The following is a 15,385-nucleotide window of genomic DNA, read 5'->3' as shown; positions in this document are numbered from 1 at the left end:
TCACCGCTTAGCGTCACCGCAGCGGAAACCTCGACCTTCGCCATTTTCCGCTTCTTTCGTCATTTCTCCAAGACACTGCCATCCAGCCCCTTCTATATAATCCCGCGGCTGTGGTGGTCATGGGCGATGGGCAGAAGTTGAGGTCTATAGTGGCGGACAATGTCTTTCCAACAAAGTGCGATCGAATCATTTCCCCCTCTCTGCTAAGGACTGCCTGAAGCTAACTGACGAACCAGGTGAAACGGTGCCCGTTCCGGCTCAATCCTCGTATGTCACTAATGGCCTGATCCCCCTTGGTTGTTCCCATAGAGGGCTAACGAACTAGTCTAGCCTATCTTTCACGCAGGGATTTTTGCTTGGGCAGCTGTCCGTGGTGCTGTTGATCGGAGCCTTCATCAAGTTCTTCATTTTCGGCGAAGCTCCTCCGCCGCCCTCACGCGGCCTTTCACATCGAGCCTCTACTCATCGGCGTTCCAATTCCATCTATACAATCAACCCTAACGAGACCAATAACCGGTCATTGAGGGAGAAGCCGTCGAATTCGAACGTTCTCCGTCCGGTGCCTTCCTCCTCGACGAATACCCGCTCTATCCTCCGCAAAACCTACTACAGCGCCATTCCTACAAATCCCCCGAAACATGGCAGGCATAAGATCCATCATTCGTCACACCAGCCAGAGTCTCTGGACTGGTTCAATGTGTTGATTGCCCAGACTATTGCTCAATACAGACAAACAGCGTACTCGTTGAAGGACTCTCCGACGTCGTCCATCCTCAGCTCGCTCAATGCGGCCCTCAACAATCCCGAGAAAAAGCCCTCTTTCATTGACAAAATCAACGTCACGGATATCTCGCTTGGTGAAGAATTCCCCATCTTTAGCAACTGCCGTATCATTGCTGTAGATGACCCCAATTCCGATGGCGGGAGACTCCAAGCCTTGATGGACGTCGACTTGAGCGACGACAACTTGTCAATCGCCATCGAAACTTCCTTGCTGCTTAACTATCCTAAGCCATGCTCTGCTATACTTCCTGTGGCACTCTCGGTTTCTGTCGTCCGGTTTTCGGGCACATTATGTATCTCTCTTGTTCCCGCGTCCACCCCTCCCCTCCACACTCCCTCTCCATCCCCATCCCCTCCCACCGCTGATGGGAACTCGCGCGGCAAGGCAACCGGAGACGCCAACGCACAAGCGGCTGACGAGGAAGCTGATGGACTTCCACCAAAGTCAAGCCCGAAGAGCAATGTTGCATTCTCTTTCCTTCCGGATTACCGGCTAGACCTCTCCGTTCGATCCCTCATCGGCTCCCGGAGCAGGCTCCAAGATGTGCCAAAGGTAGCTCAGCTCGTGGAAGCCCGTGTGCACGCGTGGTTCGAGGAGCGAGTGGTCGAGCCCCGAGTGCAAGTAGTCGGGCTGCCCGACCTATGGCCGCGCATGGGTCGGACCGGTGTCCGCACCGGTGACGACTCAGAAACCGGCTCGAACGCAGCATCTCGGAGTGCCATGTCGGCTGATCTTGGAGATCACCATCTGGGGGATCGAGAACCCGAGGGCCTACGGTTCCGGGGTGGACTTGCCTCACGGCCCCAGTTCGACAGCGTCTCGCGAACGAGCAGCTACAACGTCGAGACAGGGGACCTGCGCAGTCCCAGCTTGGTCCGAGAGGAGAGCTCGGGAGCGCTCAGCGAACAATTCCAGATGCCTGGCTCTTTGTCCGGCGCGGCTGCTCGCTGAGCAAGCTACCTTTCTTTGGCTACGTGTATCATAGATGACTACGAGTTTTGAAGAAAAAGCATCCGACCTACATAACGAACGGAGTTAGGTAAATAGGGGAATTGAACATCACCATGTGCACAACACAAACACAAAGTCTATCCACGAACAGGTAATAAATGTCATAAAATTTCATTGCCATGGTATATAACATAGTCGTCACATCAAGCTTTACACATTGCCACCCCCAAACTCATTTTAAACAGCAGCAACAGCAGCCTTGCCCAGACTACCGAGGTACGACACACGGTGCGGGTTCTCATCGAGATCGTTGCTGCGGTTCAAGGGAGTCCACTTGGGTTCCTCCTGGAAGAGACGCATAGCCTTGACGTACTAAACACAGACAGGCCCATTAGTACCCCATTCCTCTGCACAAATTCAAACGTCAAAACTTACGTTCTTCTCGTCCGTCGTAAAGCGATGATAGATACCCGCGGGGAGGATGATCAAATCATCCTTCACCAACTTGATGCGGACCCACTCATCCTCCTTGCCACGGACGTCAAAGTATCCCTCACCGTCCCGGATATAGCGGATTTCCTCGTCCTCGTGGAGATGCTCATGGAAGAACATCTTCACCTTCTCCTCGTACACATCGCCCATGGTCTTGGGGGACACGGTGACCTCATCGCGGTTCTTGTATCCGCGCTCGGCGGCCAGGGCATCGACGTCCTCAATTTTCGGGCAGTACTTGTAGAAAACACCCAGGGACGCGAGGTAGGCTTCGTCGACGGGACGACCGTCGTCATGGGGTTCGCGCTGGTCGCCCTGATAATCATGAAATGTCAGTCGGTGCCATAGTGGTAGCCAATGGAGGGGTAAGTGACGAAACCATGCGAGGTGGGGAGGAGTGCAAGGCGGGATATATAGACAGGACGAACTCACCGGCTTGTTATCGTACCAGTAAGCCTTCATTTTCAACGAATTCTAATAAGATACAAATGCACACAGAATCCACAAGTTCGACAAAAACAAGAACGAACAACCAGGAACGAGGATCAACGGCGAATATAAGTCCACCCCAAAGCCAATAAAGCCCGCCGCGGGGCGCCGTGAAATAAGCCCCACGTGTGATTGGCTGTAATGCAAAACTTCGGCTCATTTCGTCATTACGTCAGCAAAGCACATCATCTCACCGCCTTTCGGAGTTTGAGCTCGGATTTAAGCTTTTTGGCCTTGGCTTGTCGCGCACGTGATGCGGATATGAGTTCTTTTTTCCGGGGCAAAAAAAGGGTTAATTAAATCTATGGGATTAGTTTAGTAGTGAGTGAGATTCCGGTTGCGGAAGCATCAAGTTTCTTAGCTTCTCCCCTTTCCACACCTCCTCCATCCCTTGACGCTCTAGGCCATCCCGTTCGCAAATGGCTTTTCGGGCTCGCTCCGTTGCCCTTCTTCGTTGGGGGTTGGAGCCGAGATCATCCCAGTTGAATGTGCTGGGTAGGAGACGTGGGTTGGCGACGGTGTCGGATGGGACGCGGTATGTTTTTTTCTCTATCCTATACGGGGGTGTATGCAGTGGTTTGATGCTAATCCTAGCTTTCTTATAGAGCATACGATGTGGTGGTCATTGGAGGAGGTCATGCAGGCTCCGAAGCCTGCGCCGCGGCTGCTCGTTCAGGCGCCCGAACCGCATTAATCACGCCCTCGCTATCCAACATCGGTGTCTGCTCATGTAATCCCAGTTTCGGTGGAATCGGAAAGGGTACTATGATTCGGGAAGTTGATGCGATGGATGGTGTCGCGGGACGAATCATCGATAAGGCCGGTATTATGTTTCGCACGCTGAACCGATCCAAGGGCCCGGCGGTTTGGGGTCCCCGTGCTCAGATCGATCGCGATTTGTATAAGAAGTACATGCAGGAGGAGCTGCAGGGAACGGAAGGATTGAGTATTGTGGAGGGTAAGGTTGCGGATATTGTGGTGTCGAAGGATGGGGTCGAGCATACTCCCGGAGCGCAGGGCAAGATTGTTGGTGTCAGGCTGGAGTCTGGCGAGGTTATACCCACTGGCAAGGTGGTTATCACGACGGGAACGTTCTTGGGTGGAGAGATTCATATTGGGCTTGAAGCGTACCCGTCTGGTCGGATGGGTGAAGCTGCTACGTTCGGACTTAGCAGGTCTTTGCGGGATGCTGGGTTCACGCTGGGTCGTTTGAAGACGGGGACACCTCCGCGGTTGGATAGGAAGACGATCAACTTTGCACCGTTAGAAGTCCAGGAGGGTGATCACCCTCCGAGTCCGTTTTCTTATCTCAATGGCAGGGTTCAAGTCGACGACGAAGCCCAGCTTACTTGCTGGATGACTTACACTAATGACGACGTTCACGACATTGTCCGGGCGAACCTGGACAAGACCATTCACATCCGCGAGACCGTTAGGGGACCCAGATATTGTCCTTCACTCGAGTCCAAGATCATCCGCTTCACCGATAAGAAGCGCCATCTGATCTGGCTCGAGCCAGAGGGATTCGCGCCAAACGACGTCATCTACCCCAATGGTATCTCCATGACTATCCCTGCCGACGCCCAGTACGCCATGCTGCGAAAGGTTCACGGTCTCGAGAACGTGACCATGCTTCAACCCGGCTACGGAGTCGAGTACGACTACATTGACCCGCGCAATCTCCGCCCCACGCTCGAAACGAAACTCATCAGCGGTCTCTATCTCGCTGGCCAGATCAACGGTACCACCGGCTACGAAGAAGCCGCCGGACAGGGTATCATCGCCGGAACCAACGCTGGATTATCCGCTCAAGGTCGGGAACCGCTCACTCTCCGCCGGTCCGACGCATTCATCGGCATCATGATCGACGACCTGATCACGAAGGGCGTCTCCGAACCCTACCGCATGTTCACGACGCGAAGCGAATACCGCATCACCACTCGCTCCGACAACGCCGACCTCCGTCTCACCCGGATGGCCCGCGAGGCCGGAATCGTCTCCGACAAGCGCTGGCGCCACTTCACGGAAACAGAAGCGCAAATTAACGAGCTCCAATCCCTCCTCGAGAACACCAAAATGTCCTCCTACGCCTGGGCGCGCAAGGGCTTCAAAGCCCGCATCGATCCCTCTCAACGCTCCGCCCTCGACCTCCTGTGTCTTAGCGAAAGCGACATCAACTCTCTCATCCCGCACATCGAATCCCCCACCGGCACCGTCTACTCCGCCTCTTCCTTCCCCCCGGAGATCCGCAATCGCGTCTCCATCGAAGGCCGTTACGCTCCCTTCGTGATTCGCCAGGAAAACGCAGCCAAGAAATCCCTCCGCGACGAGAACTTGTCTATCCCTGCGGACCTGGATTATGCTACTGTGAAAGGCATCAGCATCGAGGAAAAGCAGGCCCTGGAGCGCGTCCGTCCCGTCAGTATCGGCATGGCGAGACGCATTGAAGGTGTTACTCCATCCGGTGTCCTGAGGGTGCTTATGCACGTGCACAGGACCAGTCGGGATAGGACTGCTCCCGCATCGGAGGGGCTTGAGGAGACCCCTGATGATGTTATCAGCCAGGCGCCTTAAGTTGGTGGTGCCATCATTGATGACGTGTTTATTGGGAAATGGTGTTGAACGACGACTATACTACATTATTGCATATCACAGCGACAGGCGAATTAAATCGACTGGACTAGGCGAGGCGTATCGGTGTCATTTCGAGGGTTGTGTTAAAATCGAAAGATGGTTTGGTTTAGGGCCCTCTTATGTATATTATTATCATTATACCTTTCATCTTTTCTTTTCGAGGCCTTTGTGTACTATATTTTTGACTTGTGGGTCTCGGATACATGCATATACCAATTCATCTCTCTTCTTGGTTATCTGCTATGGAGTAGGCGACCGGTAGAATCATATGGCTGGTGGTGAGACAGGACATTCTAGACTTGGATTCAGGCCTGTGGAGATTGAAACGAGTACTATTCTGTACAATGTATACCGGTAGAGCAACTCACATATAGGATTTATCTAACATTTAACAGCTTATATAGGCTTAGTAACTAGTGTAGACTTTTAACTACTTGACTATCTTCTACTAATTACGACTGTTGGTAACTATTTACGACTGTAGATAACTTTCATAAGTTCTCCGCACACCATTTGGGTCTTTCTGATATATGTGAACTGCTTGGTGGGTGACTTTTCCATTGATACTGAGATGATAATTGTGACGTACAATAGTAGTAGCAGTAGAGAGGGTGTTTCAGGTCAGATACTACTACCATCATCGGATGATATATATATGTTATATCAGCAACACTAGCGACCGATGAAGTTGAACATCTAGTATCGGATCCCACAACTAATTATACGGTGCAAAATCACCCGAAAACAACAATGCTCTATTTATATATACATACATGCATACATACACCTTCACACAGACTTCATCTATGATGCGACAACTATGGGGCTTGGAGGTTGATCAAGGCTTCTTACCCGCCGCGGCGCGGGCAATACGCTTCTGGACTTCTTCCTTAGAGAGAATTTTGACCGCGTCCCTGGAAAAGACGTAGCTCAGGCCGGACCAGAGGGTGGTTGCAGCGACGAGGTATCTTTTAACCAATGTTAGTATCAGGATATTCCTCTGCAATAGTGCAACAGGAAAAGACAGAAGCAAAATAACAAGTGAAAAGAAAAAAAAGAAAGGGAGAAAAATAAAAACATACAACAGAAGGGATTCGCTGGTGGTCACCCACCCAACTACTAACCTCCCGGCGTGTGGCTTAAGTACGGCTGAGCGGACGGGAAGCCCTGTTTTCCACACCCTGTGGTCGTATGTACCGAACATACACCAGAACGGGTTTACATAGGCCTCTTCTCGCTTTACGCGCACACACTTTTACAACAGTGACGGGGCAAGGGTAACAATGATAACTGGGGCATAAAAGGGCCACTTACTGGAATCCGGTCATTGCTTCCCTCAGGCTCCAGGCGTCGATGACCGTCTCGGGAAGTACAGGAAGCGCAATCGCACTACCCACTAGGAGCAGCTGCAGGGCCGTATTGATCTTGGACACCGTAGTGGGCTTCACTTCGGCCGAGGGGAGCGAGAAATCCCAGTACCGGGCCATGGTCTTGGGCGGTGGCAGGGATATCCATCGGTAGTAGATTGCAGAAATGGCTAGTCCGACATCCCGTCCCAGGATGATTACAGCGAGCCAGACTGGGTTTGTTAGCCAATTGAGCCGAAGGTTCGTCGTTGGTTTATGCCTTGGGGACACAACGTACCTGGGATGGACCCGTTCACGGCCAGGCAGGTGACTCCGATGGTCATGAGCAGCTTGTCAGCCATCGGGTCGATGATCGTTCCAACAACGGTCTGCAAATTCCACCGCCGTGCGATGTAGCCGTCCACAAGATCTGTGATACCGGCGTATGCGAACAGACTGAGTGCGGCTACGTGGTGGTCATGGACGAGAAAGTAGCCTACCATAGGCGCCGCAAGTAGACGGGTGAACGTGAGAATGTTGGGGACGGTGTAGATATTTTCATGAGTCCGAGGCAGCTTGGCGAGAATTGGCGACTTCTTGAGGCTGTTTCGAGAGATATGTCACGGTTAGGACTCGGGAGGGGCTGATAACAGAGCGCAGCCCTCGATAACCCTGAACGTCTGACAGGCGTAATGGTGAGTGCTCACCTTGAAGAGTCTGGATCCGTTGGCTTTTGTGCAGAGTATCGCTTTTGTTGGCCAACACTTCGTGCCAATTGCGAGTCTATAGCGCAAAAAAGGCTGGTCTTCTTTCGTGGTGTGCTGAACCTTGATTTAGCGATTTATCCCAATGGCCACATCCAGCTAATTCGTACTTTGCCTGAATCCTTGAGCGACTACCCAGAGTAATCGCCGAGAAGCTGCGTGCTTCTGTTACCGACATCTGCCATCCTCGCTGGGAGAGGGAAGTGTTCACCAGCGGGGTGGTGAATAGCCGAGCGCATTGCCTGGATGCACGTAAAGGCATTGGCAACATTGCAATCGCTGTCATGATGAAGCTGGTGAGTCGGTAGATGATGAAAAGATCCGGATGATGCTCGCGCGGTATCGCTCAGAGATAGCGAATATTTGTTGAATGGTTCCCAACAGACAATGCTTTCCAGAAGCCCAGTAGGTGAAATAGAGCCAGCCGATGTAATTCAATTGGTGCAGAGTACTAGCCGATAACAAAAGTAGTCATGTCATAGAACAATATTAAACGTTCTGACCATATGACCACGTGACGCAGGAGAAAAGTAGCCGAAAGGAAAGAAGGCGAGATCGTGGAAACGAAAGAACAAACCCTGCAACCAACACTCAATGGTGTCGCTTGTAACCAAGGATCCGAGGCTTCTCAAGACTGGAATGAACGAAGTATACTACTGTCTGAACGGCGAGATTATCCGGCTTCCGCGAGACTCCTGGGCACGTGAGTCTCGGGTCAGGCGGCGATCAATCCAACTGGCGGAGTAATGGCCATCCACGACGCCGGATGATGATGACTCGAGACAATGAAGCGCGAGAAGGACCGGACGTTCGACAGGAAGCGAAAGGGGGACGAGAAGGAGAGTATAGACCTCGGTCGAGACTCGCGATGGGAGAAAATGCCGACGGAGTTTTGGTTCCTCCGAGGTCATGTGACTTTATATAGACATGGCAGACTAGAGTTGCTATGAGAGAAATAGTCCTTGATAGCATGGTTGAATGGCAGTACTCATATAGAGACAAATACAGGAAGGTAAATATGTGTAAGTGCTTGTTGTGTATGGGTTGCTCAACTCGCTCAGCTATTATTTGTACAATATCATACGGTGAATATTTCCGGGTGGGATTTGGCACCTAAGCGTCTCAATTTAAGATTGTTAGATATAGGAAAAGACCCACACCATTGTCAGTGATAATGCATATTCTCCACAGTTCTTACTGATACCGGGACCACACTAACAGGCTCGGCATAACTTTGGACTAACAGAACTGCTCGAGCACGAATCTCGCCCACTGCAATATTCACGCTTTGTCCATTGCTGTTCTCAAAGACCCCGAGAAAGACTAGATAGTATGTTGAACGCATGAAGGCTCATCCGCTGGAAGTTCGGATACAGGGGTTCCTTGAGTTTCTGCTGGCATACACGCTTTGTATGCAGACTTAATAGGGCTGCCGAGTCCCCTGATTTCTTCTGAAGGATCCTGGATTATTGGCCCAGAATCAGCCGATGGCACTTTCTGTCTCTTTCGCCTGAGACACCAGTATAACACAGCTGCTATCAGGCCGCACCCGACCACGGCTCCCACAACCGGTCCTGCAACCCACGCTTTTGAGGGATGGGATTGGGAATTTGGGCTAGGAGAAGAGGCAGCGGCCGTGGTAGAGGCCAAAGCAGTAGCCGTGGGGACGGTGGCAGTCCTTTTCTGGGTCTGCGACGTCGTCACTGCTGTTGGGAGCTTCTCAATGCCTGCCGTAATTAATAGATTGTGGTAATTGATTTCTGAAGACTTCAACGTCGTATGACGTTTTGTATGCTTGGACGTGCTCGTCTGGGCGTCAGAATACCAGTAGCTCGCAAAAATCTCGCAGTATGCGCTTTGAGTTGAAGAAAAGATCCTGCAGGCCCTTGAGTCGACATTGCTAGTGTACTGCAGAGAGTTTTGTTCTGAGCCGCTCGAGCTGTGTATGTACGTTGAAGGCCCCATGGTAAATGTAGGTGGAAAACTGACAGTCTCCAACGAGCAGTTAACGACCAGGCTATGGATACAGTTGGTCCCGATGGTAGTCCGGTCCATCACAGTATCCACATCCACGATGCTTCCAGCCAGAAAACTGAATATACTGCTGTAAAACACGGCATTTGCCTCAAAAACTTGAACATATGCTGTAGGAGGTGCTGTTGTGGCCACTGTTGTCGTCGTCAGCTTGGTGGCTGACGTTGCCAGTATGGGAAAGGCGATCATGAGAGCAGCGTATGCTGGATACATGATAAACTTCACGCTTAGCAGTGGTTCGTATATAAAAGAGGGCTTGTAATAAAATCAATACGCGCGACGGGTGGACGGCAGATGCTCATAGACCGTACAAGCTTTGGTGCAGCCCGTATGGGAACCTCCTATAGCAAGAACGTGGTGCCTGTTGTAAAATTGGTGATCAAAGACGTGCTATATATGCTGAATTATAAATGAATTGAGTGAGCCAAGGAGCAGAGCGAGGGGGAACAAATGGTGAGGAGGCGACAGTGGCTGATGAGCGAGGTGTCACGAAATGCCCCTGATGGTGCTTGCACAGCTGGAAACCCCACTTGATAATCAAGGTTATCAACTCGACTACCTGGCAAAAGCTCAACATACCTACTGGTAATCCCAGAGTCTGCATCCTCTGTAGGGCTTTGTAGACCAAGAGCACCGAGGGTTGATGCGAGTCCCCTCAGCCAGCAAGTCTAGAGTGCATACTAGTATGTGGCCCTTGTTGCGGTAGTCTAGCACATTGAGATCCATATTTGGTGGACCAAGTCAGAGCAGCCATGTTATTCAGAGACATTGATTTGATAGCAAAGTTTTAGCCTTGCTATTCCCGGAGCTTCTGGACCTAAAGCAGGCTGTTGGACGAATGCGAAGACGAGAAGGGGAGAGGAGCGGGATCGGGATGTCACCCGCTAACTAGTCGAACTTCCTTCGCTGTCACTCTCAGACTTCACCCTTTTCACTGAGGATCAGGTATCTTGACAAGCACACCAGTATTCTTCACTAATGACTTTTGCTATAAGATTTATATTTACCCAGCCTCCATATAGATGCCGATATCAATATCTCATTACCCCTTGCACCACTGAAGGGACCGTTGGATTTCCATGATGGCACCTTGTCTTACGCGAGTCGGGTCGATAGGAGTCTGTGTCACACTTCTCTCTGTCAGCCTCGAGAAGCATCCATAATATGTCTATGCGGAGATTCACCGGTGGCTCACCATCCCGACGACTAATGAAACGATTGAAGTCCGCAAGCCGATACCCATCCTATAAAAGCAAGCCTCAGATGACCGTATCCGATAACAAAAGAGGCCTCTACAGAGTGAAAGAAAATGAATTCAACTGAGCAATAGAATCTGTCGATGACTTCGCTTGCTCAGTACTATTCATAATTTGCATGGGGCCCCCTATAACTGGAATAAGAGTCTGCCTAGTGAAGTGAGGTCAATCCCTATATCCTGAGAGCTATGTACCCTGCAGCCACAGGAAGTTTTGCAACTATCTGAGCCTGTTCGCTAACCCAACGGTTGCTTTCAACACTTCAGAATGCTAATCTTGAGTTCCAACTCCAGACGTGATCCGATCCTTTCGCATACAAAAGGTATCTGCCCAGTCAAACATTGATAGCCGTCAATCGTTTTCACCCACACCGCGGAAGTGACGAACTGCGATATAGCCCCATTTTTAGCCATTCAATATTGGTTCAAACACAAGCGTGTTCTTGATAGTGCCAGTGTCAGCTACATCCTCGCAGTGTCTATCTGGTTTAGGGCTATTAATGGAGGCCTAGGATACAAGGAGAGGCGGGGATATATGCTGGGCTCTGGGCTATTCAGAATCTTGTCGCATGCTGGTCACCACTGAGACAGATCTGGCTAGACAAGTGCATAGCTCTGCCTTCACTCAAGAGATTGACAACAATCGGACTTTTATTCGGTTGAAATATCCAAATGACTCAGTTACTGTATCACAAGGAGCTTTATATGCCGGGGCTGTTCCAGTGCTTCCATGCCGGGTAATCCGCAAACAAATGACTCCTATTTCCGACAACCGATCATTGATATGACTTCAAGATGCTTGATCTAGCTTGATATCATACCATGTGCCGACCCGGTCAAACCAAGCTGTAACCTATAGCCTATTCTCACTTCTATCAAAACCAACCTTCTCCTGATTCTTCTAGCCACATATATAAAGTACTCCCACTGTAAAATATATAGGCTATGTATCCTAAAACAGCTCACTACTTGCTGCTACTATCAAAAGGCCCATAAAACAAATCCCTATCAAGCTCCAATATCAACCTCCACGCCGCATCCCACTAAAGATCATCAATAGCGGACGAGTATATACATCTCAAACAGCACGTTACACAAAATACCCCCTCATCACAAATATCGACTCAGTCCTCTCCCCTAGCAAGAGCGCATTGAGACTGATCACTTATCACCATGACACAAAACCACAAGCCCCTATATTCCAACAACCACAATAGCACAACAGAAGCCACAAACCAAGCCACAATTCACACGCCGGTCTACAAAGCTGAAACCGTACTTTTAGAGAGATAGAAATGCCCAACGTCTCACAAAAATGTAGTCTATCAGTCTAAACATTTTCTTCCATTCACCAGACCTCTGCGTAGGCTCTGGACTATTGCCTCTAATTACAACCACCAGCACTATCATTGACGTAGCAAACCCGCCACAAGCAAACCAGCACATGGCATACGGTACACCAACCAATGAAAGCAGAACACAAGTTATCGATAGCCTCGTTTCTCGTTTATTCCTTTTTATTCATCTTGATGTCCACCGCCATGTCGATGGCTACACTGGTGGGGTGTGATGATGGCTGAGACATCAGCCCTTACTATTGAACCGATTCGTATATGTCTTGGATGGTAGTCTGTGACTGTAATTGCGGTATCGTGTATATACATCGCTTTGAAGAATGTCCGTCGATAGATCGAATTAGTAACTGAGGTACGCGTTTGTTTCAGATACTGAAGTCAGCTGGCTAGGATGGAGGTAGTATGGTAGTTGGTCTCTGAGACAGATTGCGTCTTTGAATAAGGAATAGTAGGTCTAGACTGTAGTTCAGCTCGTAAGAGGCTTGGTTGTGTTCTAGTTGGGTATCTATGCGTTTTACTGATGGAACTATACTCTAGTTGATGAGAGAGAGGTATGTATGAAATTTAGTAAAGTACTTTCACTTTACTACTAGTAGTAGACTACGCAAGTACACTACTTCCTTAGACCAGTACTAACATGCTACACATATACATAGACACCAGTAAATACCATCCAGCAACATCATCACACTTGTATCCAGCTACACATGTAGTAGTGCTAGTATAGACCACTGACACCTCCCCAGCTATACCACCAGGAAAAGATATCCGACGCAACAAACGCAGGAGCGAGAAACTCTACTTCACCCATAGATCCCTCCCTTCTTACCTTCCATCCAATCCATACACTACTAATGGCGCAGCGCGGCGCACTGCACCGCACCTTACATCCCCTCCCGCTTTCCTCTCTCCCCTCCCCCCAAACCCAGTATTACCAGTGACACAAAACACAAACACAAACCACCGCTCGTGTTGATACTCACACAACATGACCTAAGCACCCCAAAGCAGAAAACCCCGATGATGTATCATTTATCCACTCATCCATCCATCCATCCATCCATCCTATTGAATCCGAACCCTCAACATGGTACAGCATATTCCTTCCAGCAAGGGTATCCTATGCTTCCTTTCATTTCCCATCCTAGTCTATCTAATATCTATACTATAATCAAGCAAGGTACCCCAACCCCATCGACAATAGTCCAGAACTCTACATTAATTAGCCTGTGGCAAAGCGAACACCAGCACGGCCCAGCACAGCACAGCACAGTACCGTAAGTACTCAGCCACATTCCTCATGCCTACCTACCCAACATAGCAAAGCAGTACGTATACGTATGTCATCAGCCATCATGCCATGCCACCCCGTATGTCTGTGCGGTAGAGACGAAAAGGGAAAGGCAAACGGAAAGGGAAGAATGTCGACAAAGATCTCCTTCCTCCAAACTTTACTTGCCATGTGATTGACACAGCCATCAGACATACGCATATACATACACGTTTCTTACATTCTACATTCTTGAGGGGGAGATGGCAGATTGATGGAAACTATGTACGCTAAGGACTTATGGTTACTACTTAGGTTAGGTTGATGGGAGAGGTATGTACATTCCTCGGGGAAGGGTCCCCCGGTATCCTTTTCATCGGGGTGGCATGTAGTGTATTTACGATTTACTCGGTACTAAGATCGGTAGGTAGTTTGGTAGATAATGATATTACTAGTCTGGGTGGGTGGTAGAAAAGTAAGATGGATATGGCTGGATCATAGTTAGGGTATACGTAAGTTAAAACCGACTGAACATATAGTTAGCTAGTAGTGTCAAGCTAAAGAATGGAGAAGATGAAAATGGGAAGTGAAAGAAAGAAGAACCTTGCGTTTGCGTTTATTTTTCTGTCCTTTATCCATGGGGAAGGGAAGAAAGAAAGAAAACGGCTCTACCGTGTCTCATCGCAATGTACTCCGTAGGTACGTAGGTGATACGTACATAGTATGTAGGACGTGCATAGTACCAGACGATGCGATCTGATCTCATCTGCTGTGTATGTCTCTGAGGGTTATGTGTGGGTGGATGATGATGATGATGGATCGATCGGGGTTGGGTATCCACACAGGCAACGCAACCAGATCTACCCATCTATACCTAATCTACCTTGGCAGGTTAAGGCAAGGGTTGAAAGGCTCTTTGCAGTGTAGATCTAACCGAACCTATTACTACTATACCAAGTAAACCAACTGTCACTTCTTGATTCGTCAGCGTATATCTTGACCACCCAGTAACAATCCCAATTCCCCCAGGGTAAAGCAAAGTAAATGTAAGAGTCGAAGTTAGTAGATGATATGTCCGATCTCATTCCATCTTCCCTTCCCACCCCACACACACACACACGCACCCATTCTGTCTCTGTCTCGGGTCTGAAGAAACCGCCACCCTCAAAAAAAGGAAAGTAGAAAATAAAAAATAATCCCGATCATATCCCGGCTGGGGTTTACTTACCGACTTTACCCCTTGCATTGCTTTTTCCTTTTCATGAGCCACGCTATCTGGTATCTTCACAGCGATAGTAAGAAAAATAAAATAAATAAAATAAAATAAACCTGATACTATGTAGCATTGACCTCGCTTAGCTGGGCATCTTGCATACCATATGCATATAGTCTACCGTCTGTCTGTCGAACCTGCACTCAACCTGATTACCGAAGAAAGCCGTGAAACCTGAACCTTCGTTAGTTGCCGCTTTCTATAGCCGGCTGTGTAAGCACTATAGTGATAGTTGCTAGCCGAAGAATGTCCGTGCATTTGGTATAGTATACATATGTAGCCAAAAATTTGTGGAAAGGAATTGTCTGTGTGTTGCCTTGCCGTCGCGGAATTCTCATTTGGAATAATAAATAATAAATTGACCATATTTGCGTCAAAAAGTGGTCCTGGATACTATGTATGTTGGTTTCTTTCTTTCCTGGAATTATCAGTTAGTACTAGTAAGTTAGTAGCAAGCTATCCAACCCACATACATGATACTACTAATCGGCGAATATCCACCATAACCAAGGAAGGCAGGTAAGTAAGTAGATACTGAGTAAGTAGGGATTCTGCACTATTGAGAAAACAAGTCATTAGCCACAGGCAACTGACTAAGTATCTCCTAGACGAAACCTGGAATTCTGCACCATACTGTACCAGGCAGGAGTCTTCAGCCTCTCTCATTTTTCTCCCCCCCCCGAAACCCGGGCCCGAGATACTCGGCAGTTAGTCCAGTTAGTATCTGCAGGATGCATT

General features: G+C 49.2%; 5 protein-coding genes across 5 annotated transcripts; 2 read left to right on the top strand and 3 right to left on the bottom strand.

Moving 5' to 3' along the window:
- Positions 1-87: 87 nt before the first annotated feature.
- Positions 88-1,847, top strand: mmm1 (ERMES complex subunit MMM1). Its single transcript, XM_025680405.1, has 3 exons — positions 88-175; positions 237-267; positions 331-1,847. The coding sequence occupies exons 1-3, from the start codon at positions 160-162 to the stop codon at positions 1,733-1,735; spliced, it is 1,452 nt and encodes a 483-aa protein (XP_025545543.1). The 5' UTR covers positions 88-159; the 3' UTR covers positions 1,736-1,847.
- A 48-nt stretch (positions 1,848-1,895) lies between these two features.
- Positions 1,896-2,771, bottom strand: BO79DRAFT_185509 (acireductone dioxygenase (Ni2+-requiring)). Its single transcript, XM_025680404.1, has 3 exons — positions 2,660-2,771; positions 2,171-2,542; positions 1,896-2,107 (listed from the first exon to the last, which is right to left on the bottom strand). The coding sequence occupies exons 1-3, from the start codon at positions 2,687-2,689 to the stop codon at positions 1,973-1,975; spliced, it is 537 nt and encodes a 178-aa protein (XP_025545542.1). The 5' UTR covers positions 2,690-2,771; the 3' UTR covers positions 1,896-1,972.
- A 285-nt stretch (positions 2,772-3,056) lies between these two features.
- On the top strand, positions 3,057-5,541 carry BO79DRAFT_283943 (tRNA modification protein MTO1). Its single transcript, XM_025688196.1, has 2 exons — positions 3,057-3,251; positions 3,322-5,541. Exons 1-2 carry the CDS (start codon positions 3,136-3,138, stop codon positions 5,288-5,290), a joined length of 2,085 nt encoding a protein of 694 aa, XP_025545541.1. The 5' UTR covers positions 3,057-3,135; the 3' UTR covers positions 5,291-5,541.
- A 647-nt stretch (positions 5,542-6,188) lies between these two features.
- Positions 6,189-7,746, bottom strand: BO79DRAFT_134923 (cardiolipin synthase; the record flags this gene model as incomplete). The annotated part of the gene is made up of 5 exons (XM_025678039.1): positions 6,189-6,318; positions 6,665-6,929; positions 6,995-7,299; positions 7,404-7,517; positions 7,571-7,746. 5 exons carry the CDS (start codon positions 7,744-7,746, stop codon positions 6,189-6,191), a joined length of 990 nt encoding a protein of 329 aa, XP_025545540.1.
- Positions 7,747-8,581: 835 nt separating this feature from the next.
- On the bottom strand, positions 8,582-10,693 carry BO79DRAFT_261962 (uncharacterized protein). The gene is made up of 5 exons (XM_025686542.1): positions 10,541-10,693; positions 10,456-10,482; positions 10,343-10,378; positions 10,078-10,162; positions 8,582-9,697 (listed from the first exon to the last, which is right to left on the bottom strand). Exons 1-5 carry the CDS (start codon positions 10,649-10,651, stop codon positions 8,784-8,786), a joined length of 1,173 nt encoding a protein of 390 aa, XP_025545539.1. The 5' UTR covers positions 10,652-10,693; the 3' UTR covers positions 8,582-8,783.
- Positions 10,694-15,385: the final 4,692 nt, after the last annotated feature.

Source organism: Aspergillus costaricaensis (assembly GCF_003184835.1).
Source record: "Aspergillus costaricaensis CBS 115574 unplaced genomic scaffold BO79scaffold_1, whole genome shotgun sequence".
Taxonomy (NCBI): Eukaryota; Fungi; Ascomycota; class Eurotiomycetes; order Eurotiales; family Aspergillaceae; genus Aspergillus; species Aspergillus costaricensis.
This window is presented reverse-complemented; position numbering and strand designations above follow the sequence as displayed.